This window comes from Oratosquilla oratoria, chromosome 22 (genome assembly GCF_046742065.1).
Source record: "Oratosquilla oratoria isolate Oo_2021 chromosome 22, ASM4674206v1, whole genome shotgun sequence".
Classification (NCBI taxonomy): domain Eukaryota; kingdom Metazoa; phylum Arthropoda; class Malacostraca; order Stomatopoda; family Squillidae; genus Oratosquilla; species Oratosquilla oratoria.
In genome coordinates this window covers 13,938,616-13,963,757 of record NC_134798.1, presented here as the reverse complement: position 1 = coordinate 13,963,757, position 25,142 = coordinate 13,938,616, and the positions used below count along the sequence as shown (strand labels likewise).

At 37.7% G+C, this 25,142-nt stretch overlaps 1 protein-coding gene across 1 annotated transcript; it reads right to left on the bottom strand.

Annotated features, from left to right (window-relative positions):
* Positions 1-1,245: 1,245 nt before the first annotated feature.
* ND-13B (NADH dehydrogenase (ubiquinone) subunit ND-13B) lies at positions 1,246-24,614 on the bottom strand. Its single transcript, XM_076205661.1, has 3 exons — positions 24,505-24,614; positions 8,701-8,862; positions 1,246-1,790 (listed from the first exon to the last, which is right to left on the bottom strand). Exons 1-3 carry the CDS (start codon positions 24,520-24,522, stop codon positions 1,623-1,625), a joined length of 348 nt encoding a protein of 115 aa, XP_076061776.1. The 5' UTR covers positions 24,523-24,614; the 3' UTR covers positions 1,246-1,622.
* Between the last annotated feature and the right edge of the window lie 528 nt (positions 24,615-25,142).

Here is a 25,142-nt window from a genome sequence, read left to right as displayed (position 1 = left end):
TATCAGCAATAGTGATTTGAATCTATTCACCAAATGTGCACACCTGTTAGTATAGGCCTTTTTCAAAATAATGTTAGCATACCTTTGCCTAGGGGAAAACTCACACCATCTTGTTCATTACTATAATTGTTCACTTCTTTGTTGGTACACTATGCAATGAGCAAAAAATAACTGAAACCAATATAAATAAAAATAAGTATTTAAAAGAGCTTCTTATATCAATATTACCTTCATGTCATCCTATTAAGACATCTTGTGATAACTTTTTTTTCCTGGACTGTAGTAGTTGACTTCACATTCTAAAATATGTAATGTGGCAACTCAAGGCAATGAAACTGGAGGAGACTGCAAACATACACATTTCATATACAACATTCCCCATGCTGTTTTCTCCAGATTAACTCCTTTAAATGCATGAGAAATGTTGTGTACGTTGACAACATATTGTAACAAAACAAATGTGTTTTGCTACATGTAACAGTGATTTAGCGGGTGATGTAAAGCCTCAGTGGGACTTTCTTGGATTTATTCTCTATTCTCAGGTATGAAGATTATACAATGACGTAGGCACCCCTAGTGCTAGGTACATGACCTAGGTACTCCTAGTGCCAGGCCTTCACCTTTTTCACTCCTCCTGCACAGCCATTTGGTAATAAAAGGGGACGGGTAGGTTCTGTGGGTTGCCATATGTGAGGTGTTACTCATTATAGTTATGGGTGTTAGTTCCATTATATAGGGGTTAATTTTTTTGGTTGGTGGATGTGGCTAGATATGGTGTATATATGTTAACTTGCAGTACTGTGATTGGGGGAGGTATGAGAAAGGGTTCAATGTGTCTGTCTGGTGACATTAGGCATTTCATGTTGTGACACTGTGGGGGTGTCTTGTTATGATCCAACATAGCGTTTAGTCAAGTGTTTTGAGATTTGGAAATCATTGAGTCTGCAAGATTAGAGGTCTTGCCAAAGATGAGTACCATGTTGCACTTGTATGTGGATCATGTGTGTGATTGGTGATGGTTAGTGACAATTACAGTATTGTAAATGTGTTGTATATGACTGCGAACACCCTCCACCATTCCACTGATAGAAGTAATTGAGTATGTATAAAATAAACCTTAATTAAATCACTATATGGTATTTTTTCAGTCAAATCTGATTTAGTCATGCTGTGCATTACAGCGAATACAATAGCATAATTGTTACCTCAAAGGTATAATTTTCTGGAATAAATTAAAAGCCCACATCATTTCTTAGTAACCTTAATGTATTTCAATATACATATCTACATCTTGTACATAAATAAATCTGAAACATGCTGTCAATATAAATGTATAGGCCTTGTATAAAAAAAAAAAAAAATCACATAACAGAAAAAAAGAGGTATAAATGTATCTAAAAAAAAAAGAACATAAATTCACATCACCTACACTGACCCATAACATAACATTCAAAGATCTTTTGGAGTATACATCTGATAAATTTTGTATATTTACAGGCCTTTCCTAGAACTCTTTGAAACATACTATTGGCTTCAGAGTCTTTTACCTAATATGCTGAATTACCTGGATTTTTCAACAGAATATACAGTTTTGTTCACCTATGCCACTTCAATTGATGAACTTAAATTGGCCACTTCCACTGATTCTTATGGGGTTCTTGAGCAAGTGGTTCCCAAGCCTTCCACTCAAGCATCTTACGAGCCAAGTTCAATTCCCGTTCTGCCTGTACAATCAACTCTTCTACCTGACCTCCATTGATAAGCTCCTCAAGTTTAGCAACATCAGGTTCCTGAATCATGGGATAAAAGAAAACAAGAATTAAATCCAGTTATCAAAAGCAATAAAATTATCTTGAAACATTAAAGTTAAAAAATATTAATCCATTCAATTCATGTAACTTGGCAACTGTAGCATATACCACAATCACCATTGGATAGTACATGAGTTTGTGGTAAGGACATCCTACATTAAATTCCCTGCTTCAAAGAGCCATCTAAAAAGAGACACTGCCCTACCTCTCTGAGCAGGGGGGGTGTTTGAGACAAAATTAAAACAAATGGACAACCTTCACATAAGCAACCATAAATCCATCACTTTTATTCTGGGTATACAATATGAATATCAATAACTTGACTACTCTTGCTTACATATCATTCACACCTGCAGTGCTGTTTCTCTTTTCATGTGAAATCCCTATGTTAGGTCTTTCCAACACCATCTTTTCAAAATTCAATTGATTCATGTCTTTTCTCTTCCCTCTTAACTTTAGATGAATATCACAATACAAGCAAATCTAATGCAAACCTTGCAAGGAACTGAAATGAAACATACCAATAAAAGGTGATTTACAAAGTCTATGAAAAGTCGGCATAAAATAATACATATACAAAGGTTGTAAGCTATATCACACTATGTTCTTCATTAACTTCTGTGTCAGTGGATACTTTTTCTTATTCTGGCTGCTGCTGAGCTAATTCATCTCTGTGGTACCCCTTCTGTTCAGAAAAAGATTTAAACCTACCTTTATTAATCATGCATAGAGAAACCAAAATCCTCCAAATAGAATAGCACTTGAAAATGAGAAGCACACAATTCTACACCAGGACCCTTAGCACACATCCATCACCCAACATTTCACAATCACCACTACCAGTGTAACAAAATACTACACCAGCAGCATACTTCTCAAGCATTTATCACAACCTAACACCTGTAAAACTATGTCAAGGGAATATGGAACACACAGAGGATAAAGAAATGGCTGAAATTATTAACAAACATTTCAAATCTGTGTTCACTAGAGAATAATGAACCTTGATGTCAGAAAATCACAGCCTGAACGGAATTGCAAAGTGGATACTAAAATAATGTATAGATGAACTAACGGACAAAATACATAGGATAGATTGCTCACTCAAAGAAGCAAAGGTACTGGAAGACTGGAAAAATGTCAATATTGTATCAATATATAAAGGGGGAAACAAGGAAGATCCAACAAACTATAGAACAGTCTCCCTTACAAGTACAATAGCCAAATTTGTGAGAAAGTTATCACTAGATGGACTAAACATCTGGAAGAGAACAATATACTAAATCTGAGACAATTTCGATTGACAGGGAAGGTCATGAGCCACAAATTTAATCTGTTTCTATTCAAGGTTAATAGATATAATACAAGAAAGGTTGATTGATTTATGGAATTTTTGGCTTGAAGGCCAAGCGCCAGAGCCAGTAGGCCATTCAGCACATTAATACAAGCAAGGGATGGATGGGCAGACTGTGCTTTCCTGGACTTACAAAAGGTGTTTCATAAAGTACCACACAAAAAATTAAGAAAATTAGAAACAACAGGAGGTGTATAAGGAAAACTATTGAAATTAATGGAAGATTTCTTGCATAAAAGAAAAATGAGTGGTGCTCAGAAATTAAATTCTACTTGGGATGAAATAATAAATGGAATTCCACAGGGTTCAGTCCTGGCTCCAATGTTTGCCATATATGTAAATGACATGGATGATGGTGTAGAATGTTACATGAACTTCTTTGCAGATGACGCAGAACTACTAAAGTATGGAAAAAGATTGTGAATCGCTACAGAGAGGTCTGAACAAGGTCTAGGAATGGAGTCGGGAGTGGGAAGTGGACTTCAACATTAAGAAATGCTGTATAATAGAATTTGGGGAAAAAAAAAAAAAAAAAAAAAAAAAAAAAAAAAGGACTATTTAAAAATTGGAGCAAAGGAAGTAAAGAAAGTTGGTTCCGAAAAGGACCTTGGAGTAATCATCACCAAAGACATGTCCCCAGATAAGCAGATAAATAAAATAGTCGGAGAAACCTACAATTTACTAAGATCAATAAAGGTGGCTCTTAATTACTAGGATGAGGAAATGGTAAAGAAAATACTAGTCACACTAATATAACCAAGACTGGAGTATGCAGCAACACTATGGACACCCAGTACAAAAAAGAATATACATACATATACCAAGGCTTTTTCCCCCTTCCAAGGGAGGTAGCCAAAAAGGGAAAGGCATAAAAACACTCCCACCCATTTCATCCCTAAATACACTCCACACCCCTTCCACCCTCCCTCTCATCTGAGCACCTCCTGGATGACGGGTCATCCCTGCACCCTGCCCACCGCCCTGGGTCAGAAGCAGTGCCGCAAGACACAGCACATCCACAGCAAGGCCGCTTCATTTAATCGGCGACCCCCCCTCTCCGTCCCCCCTTGCATATAAGGAGAGGACGGGGAGAAATCCCTTCGGGCTGCGTCAAAATTTACTTACACATACTACCCCACCCCCCACCCCCCCGCCCATTCCTCCTCATGCAATCACAACATCATCCATATACAACCATTCTCCACTCACCTCTGTCTTCCGTCCTCTCCCTTCCTTCCTCAACAGACATTCCCCTCTTCCCCAAAGCCCCCTTCACCCCATCCATCCATCTCATCCTAGGACGTCCCCTCATGTTCACTCCCTCCACATCTGCCTTCCATACCTCTTTTACTAATCTTTCTTCACTCATTCTTTCCATGTGTCCAAACCATCCTAATATTCTTTCATCAACCCTATCTCCCAAATCCTTTTTCAACCCTGTTCTCCTCCTCACCTCCTCATTTCTCACTCTATCTAGCCTAGTAACCCCCACCATACTTCTCAGACACCTCATCTCAAACACATTCAAACTCCTTCTCTCTTCTTCTCTTATGTTCCACGTTTCTGCCCCATACAGTGCTGTTGGCACAATCACTCCTTCATACAGTCTCCTCTTCGCATCCATTCCCAAATGTCTATTCCTCATTACACTCTTTAATCCACCAAGGCATTTACTCGCTTCTCTCAATCTACATTCTACCTCCACCTTCACTCCACCTTTTCCTGCTACACTTGCACCCAAGTATCTAAAACTATCCACTTCCTCCAGTCGCTCTCCCTTAATGTTCACTTCCAGTCTACTGCCACTTTCACCCCTTGTACATCTCATCACCTTACTTTTACCCACATTTATCTTTAGCTTTCTTCTATCACATACTCTCCCTAACTCTGCCACCAACTTCCTCAATCCCTCCTCTGACCCTGCCACAAGCGCAGTGTCGTCCGCAAACAACAGCTGGCTCACCTCCCACTTTTCTCCATTTTCTTTAACCATCTCCAATCCCTGACCCACTACCCTAGCATTCACCTCTCGCACCACCCCATCCATGTATAAGTTGAACAGCCAGGGCGACATAACGCATCCTTGACGAAGTCCCACCTTTACCTCAAACCACTCACTCTCTCCATTTCTAATCCTGACACAAGCTCTACTACTCTCATAAAAACTCTTGACAGCTCCCAAAAGCTTTCCTCCTATCCCATAAATCTGCATAACCTCCCACAGTGCCTTTCTGTCTACCCTATCATAAGCCTTTTCCAGATCCATAAAAGCCAAAAAAACATCCTTCCCCTTTCCTATAGCTTTCTCACATATCTGTCTTACCACAAAGATCTGATCTACACAACCTCTACCTGTCCTAAATCCACACTGTTCCTCACCAATTACTCCTTCTGTTCCTCTCCTAATCCTCTCAATTAAGATCCTCCCATTAGCCTTCCCTACTACACTTAACAGGCTAATCCCTCTGAAACTACTACATTCACACTTGTCCCCTTTTCCCTTGTAAAGAGGAACTATACAGGCACTTCTCCAGTCCTCAGGTACTCTACCCTCTCTCCAGCAAACATTAAATAACCTCACCAACCAGTCCACCATCAATGAACCTCCCTTTTTCAGACATTCTGCATGGCATCCATCAAGAAGGAAATAAGGGACCGAATAAAAATCCCTGGCCATCAGAAAATCACATTGTCACGATGGAATTGCAAATTGGATATCAAAAGAATGTATAGATGAAGTAACAGACAAAATATATAAGATAATTGATTACTCACTCAAAGAAGGAAAGGTACCACAAGATTAGAAAAATGCAAATATTCTACCAATATATAAATGGGGGGACAAGGAAAATACAACTAACTGTAGACTAGTCTCCCTTACAAGCACAATGGCAAAAATATGTGAGAAAGTTATCAAAAGCAGATGGATTAAACATCTGGAAGAAAATAATATACTGAATCCAAAATAATCTGGCTTTAGACACAGAAGATCATGTGCCACTAACTTGATTTGCTTTTACTCGAGGCTAACTGAAATAATGCAAGAAAGGGATGGGCGGATTGTGCTTTCCAAGATCTACAAAAAGTATCTGATAAAGTACCACACAAAAAGCTACTAAGAAAATTTGAAACAATAGGTGGTGTACAAGGAAAGTTATTGAAATGGATGGAAGATTTCATGAATGGGAGAAAAATGAGGGTGGTACTTAAGACACAAAAACCTGGGAAGAAATGAGAAGTGGAGTCCCACACGGTTCTGTATAGGCTCCGATTAGGTTTGCCACATATATAAATGACATGGATGAAAATGTGGAATGTTATATGAACTTTTTTGCAGATGGTGCAAAACTACTACAAAAAGTACAGAGGAAGACTGTGAATCACTACAGAAAGACCTGGATAAAGTCTGAGAATGGAGTCAAAAATGGGAAGTAATCTTCAACATAAAAAAATTTAGTAAAATTGAGTTTGGAAAAAGTAAAAATAGAATATCAGGGCAATATGAAATTTGTACAGAGTACAAAAGTTAGCTCAGAAAGGGACCTAGGAGTAATTATCATGAAAGACATGTCACCAGACAAGCATATCAACAAAATAGTTGGAGAAACCTTCAATTTACTAAGGTAAAAGTGGCCTTTGACTACTTAGATGAGGAAATGGTAAAGAAAATATTAGTCACAATGATAAGATCAAGCTTGGAGTACGCTGCGACACTATGGACATCCAATACTAAAAAGAATATAAAGAAATTAGAAAGAATTCAAAGAGCAATGACAAAGATGGCACCAACACTCTCTATATTGACATATGAACCAAGATTGTCCAAACTAGAACTACCAAACCCGGAACAAAGAAGAGAAAGAGGAGATCTACTGGCCATTTACAGAATTATGAAAGGGATGGAAGTCCTCGACAGAGATGATTTATTAAAGTGGGATAAGAGAAAAACAAGAGGACATGAAAAGAAACTCAAAAAGGATAGTTATAGAAGAGATCTGAAAAAGAATAGTTTCCCACACAGAGTGGTAGATATCTGGAACAAATTGAATGAGGCAACAGTGTGTGCAAAAACTATACAAGAATTTAACCCCTTCCATACGGTGCCGCACACGTAGGCGTCATGGACTTAGATCTCGGTGGCAGCAGCCAATGCCAGCCGTACGACGTGTCGTAATAATACTCGCATCATAAAATATAGTCACCGCTTATATCGATCGTTCTCTCTTCACCCGTGAATTTTGATAACCATAGAAAATGCGATTACAAAAGAATTAGAAAGAATGTCATTATGGAGGGGCAACTACAATAAATATAATCAAGACGCCGATATGGCAGCCTCGCGAATACACTCGCTCCCCATGACGCCTATGTGTGCGGCACCGTATGGAAGGGGTTAAGAACAAACTAGATGCTGAAAGATACAAAGGCAGGTCACTACGAGCATAGCTAGCTCCCTTCCCATATAATACAACCAAGTAAATACACACACACACACATACCACTACCAGCAAATAGTGTTGGACATGGCTATATAATTATTAGATTAAAAACAGAAATGAGAAACAGGGCGGAGGAATTTCATTTTTGGCTAAGAAAAACTTAAATGTGATGAAGGTGAAAAAGACCTGGGAGTAATCATCTCAAATGACATGTCCCCTGATAACCTGGGAGTAATTATCTCAAATGACAAGTCTTCTGATAAACGGATAAACAAAATCGTTGGAGAATCTTACAACTTGCTAAGATCAATAAATGTAGCTTTTACCTATTTAGACAAAGAAATGGTTAAAAAAATACAAGTCACACTAATAAGGCCTAGACTAGAGTATGCTGCAACACTATGGTTGCCTTGTACCAAAAAGAATATAAAGAAAATTGAACAAATCCAGACAGCAGCCACAAAAATGGCTCCAACACTTTCAAACCTGTCATATTATGAGAGACTGGTTAAATTGAAATGACTGACTTTGGAACAAAGTAGAGAAAGAGGCAACCTGCTGACCATTTATAGAATCACAAAAGGCACAGAAATCCTTGATAGAGAGGACTTACTAAATTGGGATAAGAGTAATACATGGGGACATGAAAAGAAACTCAAGAAGGATAGTTACAGAAGAGACCTGAAAAAAGTTTTCCACACATATGTGGATATCTGGAACAAACTGAATAAAACAATAGTGTGTGCAAAAACTATACACGAATTTAAGAACAAACTAGACACTGAAAGATACAAAGACAAGACAACATGAGCCTCTTCCCGTAAGATACAACTAGGTAAATACACTTTGGTGATATAACCCCAAGCTGAAATAATACATGAATTCAAACCTATATATGATAATTAGAAATCAAGGATAGATTAAGTTGGAATTGTATATGAATTTGAGGCTAGGCATGATAAATTTGAGAGTAGGAGACAAGACACAACCAGCATTGCTCCTTTTTTGTATACTACAACTAGGTAAGTACATACATAAAACACACTCCCTTCCCAAAGCTGGCCATTAACTAGGGTTAGTAATTACCAATACTTACAGTTTTGACTACTGCATCCCTTTCCTTGATGATGTTCTCTGTATATTGCCTGTAGGCTGCATCTGTTGGCATCTTTTGTAAACAACCCAGGATTTTATTGTACAGTACGCCTAATGTATGGTGAGGATTCTTGGCAACTGCAAGACCACAAACTCCAGTTGTCTGTATTCCAAAAGAGAAAAAAGGTAATATTACAACTAAATTGATCAAATATTAAATTAAGAATGGGAACACTGTGGTAAGCTAATCACTTCAATCAATAATTTGTCGTCCTTATTCTCTCCTAAATTTACTTTAAAAAAGAAATAGTTGGATAATAAACTGAATACCTCATCAATAATATCACTTCCAAAATATCTTCTTACAGCATCATACTACATTCTAACAATCTGTTGTTAAAGATGATCTACTTTATCATATAAATCAATTACATAAGCACATAGACACTAAATACTGACTCAATGGCATCTCAGTTTTGGTCCAAAGTGCCTTCAGAGAATTGTGGGGTGTAACTGGTATGAGACTGTCTCAAATAAGCAACTACTCTATAAGACTATCAAGGCCTGTTACCTGCACAATTTAAGAGTGTCAACTTTAGCTAAACAGATATGTAGCATGCTTCCCTGATGTTGACCACCCTAATTGGATTATGTCCACATGAGACAACCCTCAGGCCCTATTCACACTGGTGGTTTGAATCGCATGGAGACTACAATGGTATCGCATAGTCAAGGAAAAAATGCATGGTTGTGTGTGAATGCCTCCATTGACCTACACTGCAACTGAATTGCCACGGTTGAAACTGCTAGTGTGAACAGTCTCAGTGGAGGCAACAACAGGAACACCCACAGAAATTATGGCTGCACCAAGTCAATCAAGCTTACTGAGAAAGGTTTAGAAAGGGAAAGGAGACCGTATGGAGGCTTGCTTGCAGAAATTGTGGAGAACAGTACTACCATATGAGCGACATAACATGCACCCATGAATGTTCCCCACTGACATAAGGCTTGTGAACTATGCCATTTTAATGACACCATCTTCAGATGGGCCAATAAATTAGTTGTTTTTGTAGTTTACTGGTTCTATCCTTGCACCCCTGTCATACATTACCTTGTATTTCATGTGTTGGTCTAGTTGGTTGAGGGTATTTATAGTTTAGGAGTATTTTTTTTTTTTTTTTTTTAAGTTCTGGGGAGATAATATAATGAATGGATGAATCCTAAGGACATTCTGCATCTCAGGACCAGAGTACCTACTACTCATCTCGAAGACCTTTATTTTCTAGGAGCTGTAGTACACATATCACCTGTGATCCAACAGTTGGACTTTTGGGATAAGCTCAGGTATCTTAACCTCTATTCTTCAACAAAGAGGGACAGAGGTACTTATAGGCAATCCATTAAATTTTTTTACTCATGCATTAGGTTTGATTAGGTACTTGTGGGTACCATACCATACCTAATCTAATACATTGGTAAAAGGTGGCAACAGATAACCAATGCATTAGGTTAGTTTACCTACCCACAAGTACCTAACCTAACCTTACCTAATCTAATGCATTGGTAAAGTGGTATCATAACCCACAAAAACCAGGAAAAATATACGATAAAATAGTTCTTTGATTACCTGGGACCAATATATACATCATCTGGTTAAGGAGACACCCATGAAAAATATTCCAATTTAGGTGACACCTCAGTGTCCCATGAATGGCCTTTGAACAAACTCCTAAAACTAACATCCATAACATGCCTAAGTAATGTAATTAACCCTTTTGTTGCAAAGGTGTCTCTCTCTGCTGAATTAAATCTTATACCAGCAGCCTCAATAAATACTAAAGGTATCTGCAGCTGTGAAATGATTACTGAAGACAGATTTCACCCTTTTGCTATATAAAGGGTACACCTTGACTGAACAAAACTATTTGGTGAGTCAGAATAAATAATAGTAGTTCACAGCAGTGAAATGGATCAGATCTACAGTGAAGAGTATTAATGACAACAGTACACAACTCACATTACTTGTTTAACCTAACCCAACCCAAACAGGCTCAAGTATTCATATAACAGCACAATCAATCAGTCTGTTGCTCCATGTTCTCTTGCAGGAGCCACATGAAAACTAGCCATGACCACCAGTTCAGTCCATAATTCACAAGTGAAGAGATTTTGTGGAACTTTCTGGAGCAAGCAAGTGAAGGAGAGTGTAATATCAAGTGCTCTGTGTCTTCTGTGTGGTGGTAGCATCTAGATCATTCAGTCTGTTGTTAAGCCAATTCTGTGTTGGTACTGTCCAAGTGCAGGGTGGTGACCTGAACAGAGGTATGCCACTGCAATTCTTGCTTGTTTTGGGAGTACCTCTTTCTATTGGTTTAATTTCTGAGGATATGGTAAAATACAGAATTTGGCAATATATTAGGGCACATCTGTTTTGTGATCCATGGGTTTTCATATGAGGTGTTGTGGAGTACTTTGGGTACTTTGCTCCATATGTTTCAGTAGCATGTTGTTAAAGCTTCTTGTTTATATGGTGGACTGTGTCTGTGATGTGATATGAGGTATAAGTAGATTTGAGGACTTTTACTGAATTACGTACATATTATTTTTATGTATTTCTATGGAAAGGATTTAGGTTTCTGAATGCATGTGTTGTTTGTGTTGTTTTATTGCAGCTAGTTATTTTGTGTGTTTTGTTTTGAAGGAGGGGTGGTGAATGATGGGATGAGGAGACAAAGAAGCTTGTAGAAGAGAAGAAGCAAGCTTTCACAGATTGGTTACAAAATAGGATGAGGGAGTCATATGAGAGGTACAAAGAAAAGAAAAAGAGAAGTAAAGCACAAGGTAAAGGAGGCAAAGAGGAGAGCAGATGTGAAGTGAGGTAAGATTATGACAGAAAATTTTGAAAGTAATAAAAAGATGTTTTGAAAAGAAATTAAGAGTGGAAGAGGAGGCAAATCAAGTAGAGAAGAAAATGTAAAAAGTCCATATGGCGAGATGATATTGGAAAAGAAGGCAGTTATGGGAAGATGGGCAAAGTATTTTGGGGAGTTGCTATATGTGAAGGAGGATAGGGAGGGAAAGATAGTTGCAGTGGGAAGTGCTAAGAAAATGACCGTGATGAGTGAGGAAAATGGAGGCAAAATAAGGAAGGATGAAGTGAAGGCAGCTGTTAAGATGATGAGAGCAGGTAAGGCACCTGGTCTGGATGGATGCCATGCAGAATGTCTAAAAAAAAAAGAAGGTACAGTTATGGTGGACTGGCTGGTGAGGTTATTTAATGATTGCTGGAGAGAGGGTAGAGTGCCAGAGGACTGGAGGAGTGCCTGTATAGTTCCACTTTGCAGGGGAGGGGGGGACAGGTGTGAGTGTGGTGGTTTCAGAGGGATTGGCTTAAGTGTAGTTGGGAGGGTTTGTGGGATCTTGATTGAGAGGATTAGGAGAGGAACAGAAGGAGTAATTGGCAAGGAACAGTGTGGATTTAGGACAGGTGGAGGTTGCGTAGATCAGATTTTTGTGGTAAGATAGATATGTGAGAAAGGGAATATAGGAAAAGGTAAGGATGTTTTTGAGCTTTTATGGATCTGGAAAAGGCTTATGACAGGGTAGACAGGAAGACACTGTGGGAGGTTTTGCAGTTATACGGGATAGGAGGAAAGCTTCGAGGAGCTGTCAATTTTTTATGAGAGTAGTAGAGCATGTGTCAGGATTAGAAATGGAGAGAGTAAGTGGTTTGAGGTAGAGGTGGGACTTTGTCAGGGATGTGTTATGTCGCCCTTGCTGTTCAACTTATACATGGATGGGGTGGTGCGAGAGGTAAATGCAAGGATGGTGGGTCAGGGATTGGAGATGTTTAAGGAAAATGGAGATAGAGAGCCAGCTGTTGTTTGTGGATGACACTGCACTTGTAGCAGGATCAGAGGAGGGATTGAGGAAGCTGGTGACAGAGTTTGGGAGAGTGTGTGAAAGAAGTTGAAGATAAATGTGGGTAAAAGTAAGGTGATAAGATGTACAAGGGGTGGAAGTGGCAGCAGACTGGAAGTGAGCATTAAGGGAGAGAGATTGGAGGAAGTGGATAGTTTTAGATACTTGGGTGTGAATGTGGCAGGAAAGGGCAGAGTGGAGGTGGAGGTAGAATGTAGATTGAGAGAAGCGAGTAAATGCCTTGGTGGATTAAAAAGTGTAATGAGGAATAGACATTTGGTAATGGAAGCTAAGAGGAGATTGTATGAAGGAGTGATTGTGCCAACAGCACTATATGGGGCAGAAACATGGAACATAAGAGAGGAAGAGCAAAGGAGTTTAAATGTGTTTGAGATGAGGTATCTGAGAAGTATGATGGGGGTTACTAGGCTGGATAGAGTGAGAAATGAGGAGGTGAGGAGGAGAACTGGGGTGGAAAGGGAGTTGGGAGATAGGGTGGATGAAAGAGTATTGGGATGGTTTGGACACATGGAAAGAATGAGTGAAGAAAGACTAGTAAAAGAGGTATGGAAGGCAGATGTGGAAGGAGTGAACATGAGGGGGAGACCTAGGATGAGATAGATGGGTGGGGTGAAAGGGGCTTTGGGGAAGAAGGGAATGTCTGTTGAGGAAGGACAGGAGAGGACAGAAGACGGGTGAATGAAGAATGGTTGTATACGGATGATGTGATGCATGAAGTGGAATGGGCAAGGGGATAGGGGGTGAGGTAGTATGCGTGAGAAAAATTTGACGGAGCCCGAAGGGATTTCTCCCCATCTCCTTTTCTGCATGAGGGGACGGAGAGGGGGGGGGGGGTCATCGATTTAATGAAGCGGCCTTGCTGTGGATGTGCTGTGTCTTGCAACACTGCTTCTGACCCAGGGCAACAAGATGCAGGGATGACCTGTCATCCAGAAGGTGCCCAGGTAAGAGGGAGGGTAGAGGGTCGAGGGGAATGGAATGTATTTAGGGATGGAATTGTTGGGAAATATTTTGATGTCTTTTTCTTTTTGGCTACCTCCCTTATAAGGGGAAAAAAGCCTTTGGTATATGTATTTTGTATTGTTTTTGGACAGTATTTTCTTCATTTTCAAATACCATCTTCTAGATCTTGGTCCTTGATACTCTTCTGGAGTATTGATTTGAGTCTCAACAGGGATTGCTTGCTACCTATATCAACCTTAAGAAGGTGTTTGACTCACTAAATCATAAGGTGTTCTGGTATTTTCAGCAGATTTGAGAAATTCCTGAAAAGAATACTGAACTATTGTTTTGCTGATAATCAGGGACAGAGTGTAGCATAAGGGTGTGCTGATTAATCAGCATCAGCAAGAATTGGCACTTTTTTGGTACATCAGCATTTTTTTTTAGAATGGTATTCGGCATCGGCAATATTTTGTCAATGCTGATGCCAATTCAGTAATTCACCTATTATAATTATTCATTGTTCTGGTGGTTGTATAGGACCATGCAGCATATGTGTTATATGAGATACCACTACCAAATAGTCATGGCTTTATCTTATTTTCACATAGCATCACAACCTAGGGAATGAGGTGGCAAGAAATATGCTGTGGTAATGGTAAGCCTACACTGCCATCTAGTGCCAAAACACATTTCGAAAATATTATGCAGAGGTATCTGCAGACACAAGGACATACAACCAGGGAAACTTTTAAAATAACTGCACAAGTCAGAGTAAATGTTAGATCAAATTATATTAATTTTTAATTTTATTTTTGTATTTATATAAAATTAAACTAAATTTTTTTTTTTTTTTAAACAGCAAAGTTTCTACAACAGAAATTAAGCAAGAGTAATATAGGAGTAAATCATCTGGGCATCTGTGGACTGAGTCGATTTTACCCACTTAGAAGCAGGGCTGTGGAGTCGGAGTCAGAAGCAATTACGGTGTCACTGGAGTCGGAGTTGGTAAAAATATAGACTCCGACTCCAGTTAAATTTACATTTTATAAGGCCTTCGTTAACCCCTTCCATACGGTGCCGCACACGTAGGCGTCATGGGGAGCGAGTGTATTCGCGAGGCTGCCATATCGGCGTCTTGATTATATTTATTGTAGTCGCCCCTCCATAATGACATTCTTTCTAATTCTTTTGTAGTCACATTTTCTATGGTTATCAAAATTCACGGGTGAAGAGAGAACGATCGATATAAGCGGTGACTATATTTTATGATGCGAGTATTATTACGACACGTCGTACGGCTGGCATTGGCTGCTGCCACCGAGATCTAAGTCCATGACGCCTACGTGTGCGGCACCGTATGGAAGGGGTTAAGTCTGTAGAGTTATGCAGTGCACACTCCTTATAAGTAATTATAAAAAATTATAATTTTATAAAATGTAATAAATCTCATCGTCTTATCTTCGTGGTCATTCCACTAAACCCCCAAAACATCCTTGTGCAAGGCTGGCTTTCAAATTTATACATAGACCGATAAACATCAAAAGTATTACTTGAATAAATTAAACACCTCCATTTTACACCTTCTGTTGACACACAGTCACGGGAGCTGTAATATTCCTGTCAAGTTCCATATGCATTGTTTCCATCACTCCATCAGTTTGGTAGTTTCTCCCACTGCTGTGTTGCCAAACAGTAGGCTAATTATGATTTCAACTGTAGACTAACGCAATAATACTATCTCTTCACTCCTTCCCCCTTCTTTTTCCCCTCTATACTTTTTAAAATTGAATTATTGAAATAAAGATATTTAAAATTGAAAAAAAGTTTCAAGTTTCAAACATGTTCAGCTGTATTTTGTTTTGTACTCGTATCGATAAGATCGGCCCAAGAACCAGAGTAATGTCCATTGCAATAATCACATAGCAGTGCCAGTATGTAGTTAAACCAAGAGGTACTTGTGTCAGTAATTTCAGTACATTAAGACAAAAGAAGGTATTAAAACATATGAAGTATAAAGATACCCAAAAAGTATGTATGATACATATACCTTTCAGTATCATACATGTTCAGCTGTAACACTTGACCTTGTACCATAATCATATCAATAAGGTTTATTTTCTCTATATTTAATGTTTCCTTTCAAGAAATTTGCCTAAACTTCTTTTATAAAGTATTTTCATTTTTTTTTTTTGTATTTGCAAAACTATGTAAAAAAAATCTTACATTATATATTTACAAAGGTTATATTTCAACTTTTGTTAAAAAGAACAGTATTTTTGTTTTTTAAATGTACTTACCACTTATTTGCAAAGATACATATTATGCCAAATGTCTTACATTATAGAATTATTTTTTACTGAATTTTGTTCAATATCCTTTCAAAAATGTTGTCTCTACTTCAGATATAAAGTATTGATGAAGAGGTCAAACATAGGAAAGCCACACTATAACATATATATTCATTCTTTGATACAAACCAGTTATAATTATATAAGTCTACTCAAGATTGGAGCGTATGTGTGTTGCATAGGCTTTATAAAATATGTAGGCCATAATCAGTTAATTACATGAAGAGGAGTTGGAGGTGCCAAAAATAGAGGAGTCGGAGGTTTTGTGTTCCAACTCCCCAGCCCTGCTTATAAATACGAAAAATTGGCAGATGGATTTACTCCCACTAACTCCACAGCAATCTATAGCCAAACAAATTGTTTATAAAGATTTCTTTTATGTATTTTGCCAAGTAAATACATAACAATTCATCTTCATGCTTTTTGGCTTAATACAGGTACTCCTCGTTTAACGACGACAATTGGGACCAGCGTGCCGTCGTTAACCGAATTGGTCGTTAAGCGAAAGTGTATACATATACATACATGTACTGTATGTACAATGTCCAGCAATACATGCATCTTTATTTTCGTGTATTTTCCCTCTTTTATACAGTACATTAAAGCTTTACTGTTTATTTACGGTGGTTAGGTTCCTAAAATTACCGTATATGACCAAATACGCGTATGCTGACATTCCATATTGAAAACCGGGGTATTTTTTTAGTTTCGACCATAGGCGCAATATAGCAATAGAAAATTAATTATTAATTTTGTAAATTAAAATGTATCAACGTAATATGCAATTTTGTGGGCGGAAATGAAAGTAAAAAATACCTTGCTACCAGAAAATATGCTAATGAACGAAGTCTGTAGCATAGGCTCGGGACGCCATCTTGTTGTCTGCCAACGTCTCTCACGGCGATGACATTGGCATCTATCATAACAAACATGGTGTACCATTCGTCCGACATGACTTCGTTACTTACGAAATCTGTTTTAGCATTTTTTTTTATTTCCACTCACAAAATTGCATATTACGTTGACACATTACAATTCACAAAATTAATAATTAATTTTCTATTGTTATATTGCGCCCATGGTCGAAACTAAAAATTTACCACTACCGGTATACACTGTACCCCAGGTAGTTTTTGCAGCTTGCAGGATGGTAATGTAGACCTAAGCTTCAGAACACTACCTCACAGCTAATATCCACCGTACAAGTTCATTTATAACATCATACAAATTTGCCTCAGCTAACTTAATTATCGTACACGACGTCGTAACTTCGGGAAATTTACGTTAAACGACGTCATAAAGCCCGTCGTTACTCCGAGTTGTCGTTAACCGAGGAGTACCTGTAGTTCTTTTCTGTTATTCAAAAATACAATTTTTGCAAGTAGACTTTAGAGGCTTAAAAATCGCTAAACTGGAATTGGCAATGGCAACTAGGAGCGAATAGGACTCTGCATCGGTATCGGCATCTGCAACTAATGGTAAATAGGAATTGGCATTGGCAAAAAAAATAAAATAAAAATGGAATCAGCACACTCCTAGTGGCACATTCAGTTGGTTTCCTTCCTATTATTTCAGGAATGAGGCAGAAGTGTATCCTTACCCTATCACTCTCCAACACCCACATCAACTGAATATTGGACAATCATTGGTCAATGTCAATATCAACACTAAGGTAATTGATCTTGTCTTTGCCAAGGTTGATTTATTTCTTGCAGTCAATGGAGATCCTGGTTTCAGCCTTAGAGTCATTAAAAGGGAGGCAAGACCATTGGGACTCCAGGCTTACTGAACAAAGATCAAGGTCCAGGGGATTGGAGACCTATTAATCAATTGTTGTCTTGAGTTTCACCAAGTGGAAACCCCAACCCACAATGGCAGACAATGGTCCTTTGACCCTCCCATAGATCTCTCTGGGAGGTAATTTTGGACTGTTGTCTGTGTTGTATCAGAGTGAGACTGTTTCTGTGCCATTAGCTGAAAGTGGTTAGAAGCATTGAGCAGTCATTGATTGTCAGCTCCCTGTGTGTGAAGATGTGTAAGAAATACAGTTAAAGTTAAATGAAATCAGCCCAGTCTGGAGACTGAGTGTTAGCCCCTCAGAGCTGCACCTCAGGATGGAGGTGGAGAGGTTGATAGGTTTAGAAAATGGGCATCTTACAGGACCACCAGCAGGAGCGAAAGTCACGTGTGTCAAATGTGAGGGCAAGTATTTTAGGGTTTTTGTTTATTGAGGGAGGTTGACCATTTAATTTGACCACTGGATGCTTCTTTGATTTAAGGTGGTCAGGGGGTAAGCAACATCAGTGAGGACCTGAGGAGATGCTGAATTTGTGTCCACCATAATTCTAGCTTTTTGAGGTAAGTCTGAATGCTTCTGCCGGTTATCTTGTAGTTAGTATCACCATCACCAATAGAAAACATATGTTGCAGGGCACGCTGCTTTTCTCATATTGTTGCCATTCTCTATGGTTTCTCTAAGCTCTCATTCAGCCAACCTCCTCAACTTAAAATGGTATTAGTAGATTCAAATTCCCCCAGCCAAGTTCTAAGGGCATCCCCATTATCTCTTAAATCAAAAACTGTCTTTTAAGGAGTTAACTCTGCGTGTGGTATCAACATCAAGGAAATGTGCCTATGTATGTATGTATGTATGTATGTATGTATGTATGTATGTATGTATGTATGTATGTATGTATGTATGTATGTATGTATGTATGTATATATATATATATATATATATATATATATATATATATATATATATATATATATATATATATATATATATATATATATATATATATATATATATCGGGCCTTACCAAATCCACCTCTTGGGCCCTAACAGGGGGATGCACTCTGACCAAGGAACCTTGTTGAGCAAGTCTCCAGGCTAAAACTACTTAGCCTGCTTGATAGATTCTGGGGTGTGCACCAAAAGATGTCCACCTACCCTAACCAACTAGTTACCAGTTATTTTTTACTGCCAGAGCATCAACTGGCACATGAAATCACTGAGCAGCCTCTGTAAGCAATAGAAAATTACATATCAATTTTGTAAATTATAATACATCAACATAATGGTTTTCTAGGAGGAAATCAACAACAGAAAAGTTGCTAAAAGCTATACACAAACAAACATAGCTGATGTGACTGCTTCAGATGCCATTTTTATTTTGGTTGATGCAGAGGTCAAAGAAATTAAAGTACGATGAATTCATCTATTCAAACCTAACCTCCCCACCTAACCTAACTTGCCTACCTAACTTAACCTGCATTTAGTAATGTGGTACCTACAATTTTAGAGAAATCAGTTATCGTCATTTTCTTTGACCTCCAAATCTATCAAAACAAAGATGGCGTCTCAAGGAGTCAAAACAACTTCGTTTGTTTGTGTACCACTTTTAGCAACATTTTCTGTTATTGATTTCCAACAAGAAAAACATATATCACATTGATGTATCATAATTCACAAAATCAATACATAATTTACTAATGCTATATCGCATATGTGTGCACTTCTAAAAAAAAAATACCATTCATGGAAGCCAACTCTTTCCTTATCAAACTAGCTCCACCGGACATATGAATTGCTGAACACAGAATTTCAGAAAGTGTTCGTGCTGGAAGCATCAAATCCAGAAGTAATTACAGAGAGAGAGTTCCATGGAAGTGCTCTCACCCACTTTAATCTTAGCATAATGGACATCCAAAAGGCATTGGAACAAATTAAAGAGACATCAGCACCAGGCCCAGATGGGGTTCACTCCAAAATGCTGAAAGAATGTGCTACTACTCTCTCCCGTCCACTTCTGTGCATCTTTGAAAAATCACTAACATCAGGGACAATCCTGGAAGATTGGGGAAAAGCCAATATTACTCCAATATTTAAGAAAGAAAGCAAAATGAAGGCTTTAAACTATCGTCCAGTGAGTCTGACGTCAATTCCATGCAAGATTTTAGACAAACTTATTAAGAAAATCATAATGGAACATTTAGACAAAAACCAAATACTATCGAGTCATCAGCAGGATGTTGATGTGATCTACTTGGATTGTAAGAAAGCTTTTGATACTGTTCCACACCAACGTCTCTTAAATAAATTAAAAGCTGTGGGCATTGAAGGGGACATATGGAGGTGGATTCAGGCCTTCCTGGAGAACAGAAGACAGAGGGTTGCAATCAGAGGTGTTTATTCAAGTTGGCTAGATGTATGGAGCGGTGTCCCTCAAGGGAGCGTGCTGGGTCCAGTTTTGTTTCTGATTTTTGTAAATGACCTATCTGATGATATACAGTCCAGTAGGAAGTTATTTGCTGATGACACAAAACTTTACAGGAGAGTGAACAGCCTAGATGATAAAACAGTTCGTCAAGAAGACCTTTGCCGCCTGCAGGAGTGGAGTGAGAAATGGCTCCTAACATTTAATATGGAGAAATGTAAAGTGATGCACGTCGGCAAAAATAATGCTAACTATAATTACTACATAGATGGGTTCCCACTGCAGTCAACAACAGAAGAAAAAGACTTGGGGGTATATGAGACACCTGACACATCACCTACTGTACACATATCCAAGGCTGCTGCCAAGGCCAACTCTATGTTAGGAAGGATCAAGAGAACATTTACTTGCATGGATAAAGAAATATTCCAAGCACTATACACGACATTGGTAAGCCCCATATGGAGTATGCTGTACAAGCCTGGTCCCCGTATAAGAAAAAAGGCATTAAGATTTTGGAAAAAGTCCAAAGAAAAGCCAATAAACTTGTTCCCCAACTAAGAGAAATACCCTACAGTGAAAGACTGGATGCCTTAGGACTAACCACCCTACAGGCAAGAATACACGGGGATATGATTGAAGTTTACAAGATGCTCAATGGAGACGAGGATATTGACTGCAGTCAATTCCTTCAAATTGAACTGAGAGAAAGGTATGAGACCAGAGGGCACCAGTGGAAACTAAAGAAATCAAGGTTCAGACCAACCAAGAGAAGTAACTTTTTTGATGCCAGAGTAGTAAACAAATGGAACAGTCTACCAGAAAATGTAGTTAGTAGTTCAAGTATCAACATGTTCAAGAATATATATGACTGGTATACTGTAGAAATTCAGAGAAGAGGCTATTCACAAGAGCTCTAGCTCCCTTGCCTCTTTGACATCACTACAGTAAGCACCCCATGAAACTTTGGGGTATTACTAAAGAAGTGCATACCAACATGAGATATCATTACATTCATATACCAAAGGCTCTTTTCCCCCTTACATAGGAGGTAGCCAAAAGACAAAGGCATAGAAACCACTCCCACCCATTCCATCCCCTACATACTCCACTCCCCTCTACCCTCCCTATCTTGCCACCTCCTGGATGACAGGTCATCCCTGCATCTTGCCCACTGCCCTGGGTCAGCAGTGTCACAAGACACAACACATCCACAGCAAGGTTGCTTCATTGATTCGGTGACCCCCCCTCTCAGTCCCCTCATGCAGAAAAGGAGAAGACGGGGAGAAATCCCTTCGGGCTCCATCAAATTATTTCTCATACATACTTCATCACACCCCCCATCCCCCACCCACTCCCCCTCATGCATCACAGCATCATCCACATACAACCATTTTCCATTCACCCCTATCTTCTTTCCTCTCCCATCCTTCCTCTACAGACATTCCCCTTTTTCGAAATGCCCCTTTTACCCCATTCATCCATCTCATCCTAGGTCACCCCCTCATGTTCACTCCTTCCACACCTCTTTTACTAGTCTTTCTTCACTCATTCTTTCCATGTGTCCAAACCATCCTAATACTTTTTCATCCACCCTATCTCCCAACTCCCTTACCACCCCTATTCTGCTCCTCATTTCTCACTCTATCTAGCCTAGTAACCCCTATCAGGCATTTCATCTCAAACACATTCAAACTCTTTCTCTCTTATGTTCTATGTTTCTGCTCCGTACAGTGCTGTTGGCACAATCACTCCTTCATACAATCTCTTCTTAGTATCCATTCCCAAATGCCTATTTCTCATTACACTTTTTAATCCACCAAGGCATTTACTCGCTTCTCTCAATCTACATTCTACCTCCACCCCCTACTCCTCCCTTTCCTTTTTTTTCCAAAAATTAAATATTAATTTGATAAATTAAAGCTTATCATTATATATTTTTCTTGGCAACATCAACAACAAAAAAACATGCTAAAAGCTATACACTACTGAATAAAGCTCAACACAAGCTCTCAGATACCACGTTTGTGTTACCTGCCCAGTCCCATCAATGTCAGTTTGATGATGGTGATGGCTACCTTATGCACACCTAAGTGATATACCAGTATAATACAATGAAGGTTAATTTTGTAGATTAAAATACATCAAAAATGGAATAGAAACAAAATAAAATAAATGTACATTAAGGTACACCAAAACCTGCTGCAACATCCATGACAATGACGACCCTAGTAACCCATAGGAGGTTAGGTTACGCTTAGTTTGACCAATTTATTACTTAAATTTCTTCAATCTCTGCATCTATCAAAACAAAGATAACATCTCAAATCTTGTGTAGAGCTCAGAGTTATTATTATTGTATTGCTTTTAGCAACATTTTCTTGTGACTGGTTTCAACCAATAAATACATTACATTGATATATTACAATTTACAAAATTGATATTTAGTTTTCCATTGCTTTATAGTTTAGGCGAACACTTCTTTAGATTTAACAAAATCAGAATATAAAAGGGTTTTAGTTAAATTTATAATCATTGTTACGTCGAATCTCATCAACTGAAAACCCTCACTCAGACCCACAGATAGTGGCTAGAATGATTCTTTGAGCCAATAATATCTCTAGGAGGTAACATGCTCTAATGCCCTACAACTGGCCCCTCCATTCTGCCCTGTAAATCAAATGCTTCATATTTTTCTAAAAAAAAAAAAATTGTCACAAAATTTTCTACAGAATATCATTTCTTGGAAGAGTTCAATTTATCAAATGCTAAGTGAAAATTCAGCCATTTTTAACCATTTCAGCATGATGACACCTACGTAAACATCATGAGGCAAGTGGGTACACGAGGATGCTAGCGTCGGCATCTTGATAATATATATTTTATAGTTGTACATGAGTTATCCCTGGATTCTGTGAACTGGTTTGATCATGTTTTCTGTGTTTATTATTACTCAGAGTAAAAGAGAATGAGTAATACAGCAGTGTCTTTTTAATTTTATAATGCAAGTAATGTGATGCACTGTTCATATCCATATGGCAGCCAATGCTACACACGAGAATTTGACTCATATTGAAGTGGTTAATAGATATACCTAGCTTTCAGGTACTATTCCAGTATCACACAAATACGTTTTCCATTTATGTTTTTGCATTTCGAAGATAATTTTTTTGTATTATTTTAATTGTAAATTATAATACATGAATGTAATAAGATTTTCTTGGTGGAAATAAATAACAAAAAAACCTTGCTACAAGCAAATCTACTAATGAATAAAGCCATGTTGTTGTCTGTCCAGTCCAGTCCCTGTCAGTTACACATAAAGTGACAATGGCTTTCACTTTGTGGACCGGGTGTTCTCTGACTCCAGGTGACGTTAAGCACTATTACAGACAATAGGGCTTCCTTGGACTTTTTGAGAGAACACAAGGTTCTGCCGTCGTCTGTTAATTGCCCAAGGTACAATAATAATCAGGCCGCCAGCATCCATGATGACAACCCAGATGATCTTTAGAATTTGAGGTACCGATTTACTAAATATAGGTTAGGTTACATAGGTTAGGTTAGATAGGTTAGGTAAGGTTAGAATAGACAAATTTATCCTTACATTTCTTCAACCTCAGCATCTATCAAAACAAACATGGAGTATCATTCAACTGCCATGACTTCGTTCGTTACTAATTGGTTTTACCAACTTTCTTTTTATTGATTTATGCCAAGAAAATTGCATACTACATTGATGTATTATAATTTACAAAATTAATAAGTGATTTCCTATTACTGTATCGCATAAGTGTGCACTTCTAAAAATTTACCATTTTTTTTCTAGGAAATGATTAGGTTAGGATATTCTACTTTTTTTTTCATAGAAAGGGTAGGGAGCGAATCAAGCTTGCACAAAGTACTAACATGATTACTGTGTCATCAATAACAAATATTCAAAACCTTGCATATATGTATAGCAAAATCATATCAATTTTTCTCATCTACAGTAGGCCAGAGTCAGAGAAATATCTGAAGTGGATTGCGTCCCAAATTGTGGAAAACTGATGTATCAAATAGAACATATGTTTGTAAATGTGACAAAGATCGACTTCTAATTTGGCCTTGCTGATGCCAGCTAATGTGGTAGCAAAAGAACTAAATGATGCAATCTTTGTAGAATCAACACAACAATCTGAAGCCAGATGGGACAACTATTATCTATAAAAATATATTATTTTACAACTATGAATAAGACAATGGAAAGGGTGAATTATAGAATGAAGATGAATACTACACTGCATAATTATTTCAACCACTGTAAAACCGTCTATAATTCTAATTTCGATATTGAGTCCGGTTACTAACCACTTTTCGAGCCGCCATCTTTGCCGAGAATCACAACATTCACGAAATCGAACACGTTGAAATGAAATTATATATATATGTGTGTGTGTGTGTATATATATATATATATATATATATATATATATATATATATGATATATATATATATATTATACATATATACATATATATATACATATATATATATATATATATATATATATATATATATATATATATATACATATATATATATATATATTATATATATATATATATATACACACACACATATGTAAGAAGCTTCTTATTTCCCAGTGGTTTTTTCTGCATATATATATATATATATATATATATATATATATATATATATATATATATATATATAGATAGATAGATAGATAGATAGATAGATAGATAGATAGATAGATAGATATATATATATATATATATATATATATATATATATATACAAAATTATGAAAATAAACATATATATATATATATATATATATATATATATACAAAATTATACAAATAAACAAAACACAGTATAATAAACCCAAGACGTTTCGCAGATCGTTCTGCATCTTCAGTTGGAATGAAGGGAGTGTGACCAAGACGAGTATAAATATGTATAAAGGAAAAACTTGGAGAGG

Coding starts and splice junctions, on each gene's coding strand:
- ND-13B (XM_076205661.1), bottom strand. Junction 1,791..8,700: donor GGGATGCAGTAGTCAAAACT/GTAAGTATTGGT, acceptor CCCATGATTCAG/GAACCTGATGTTGCTAAACT.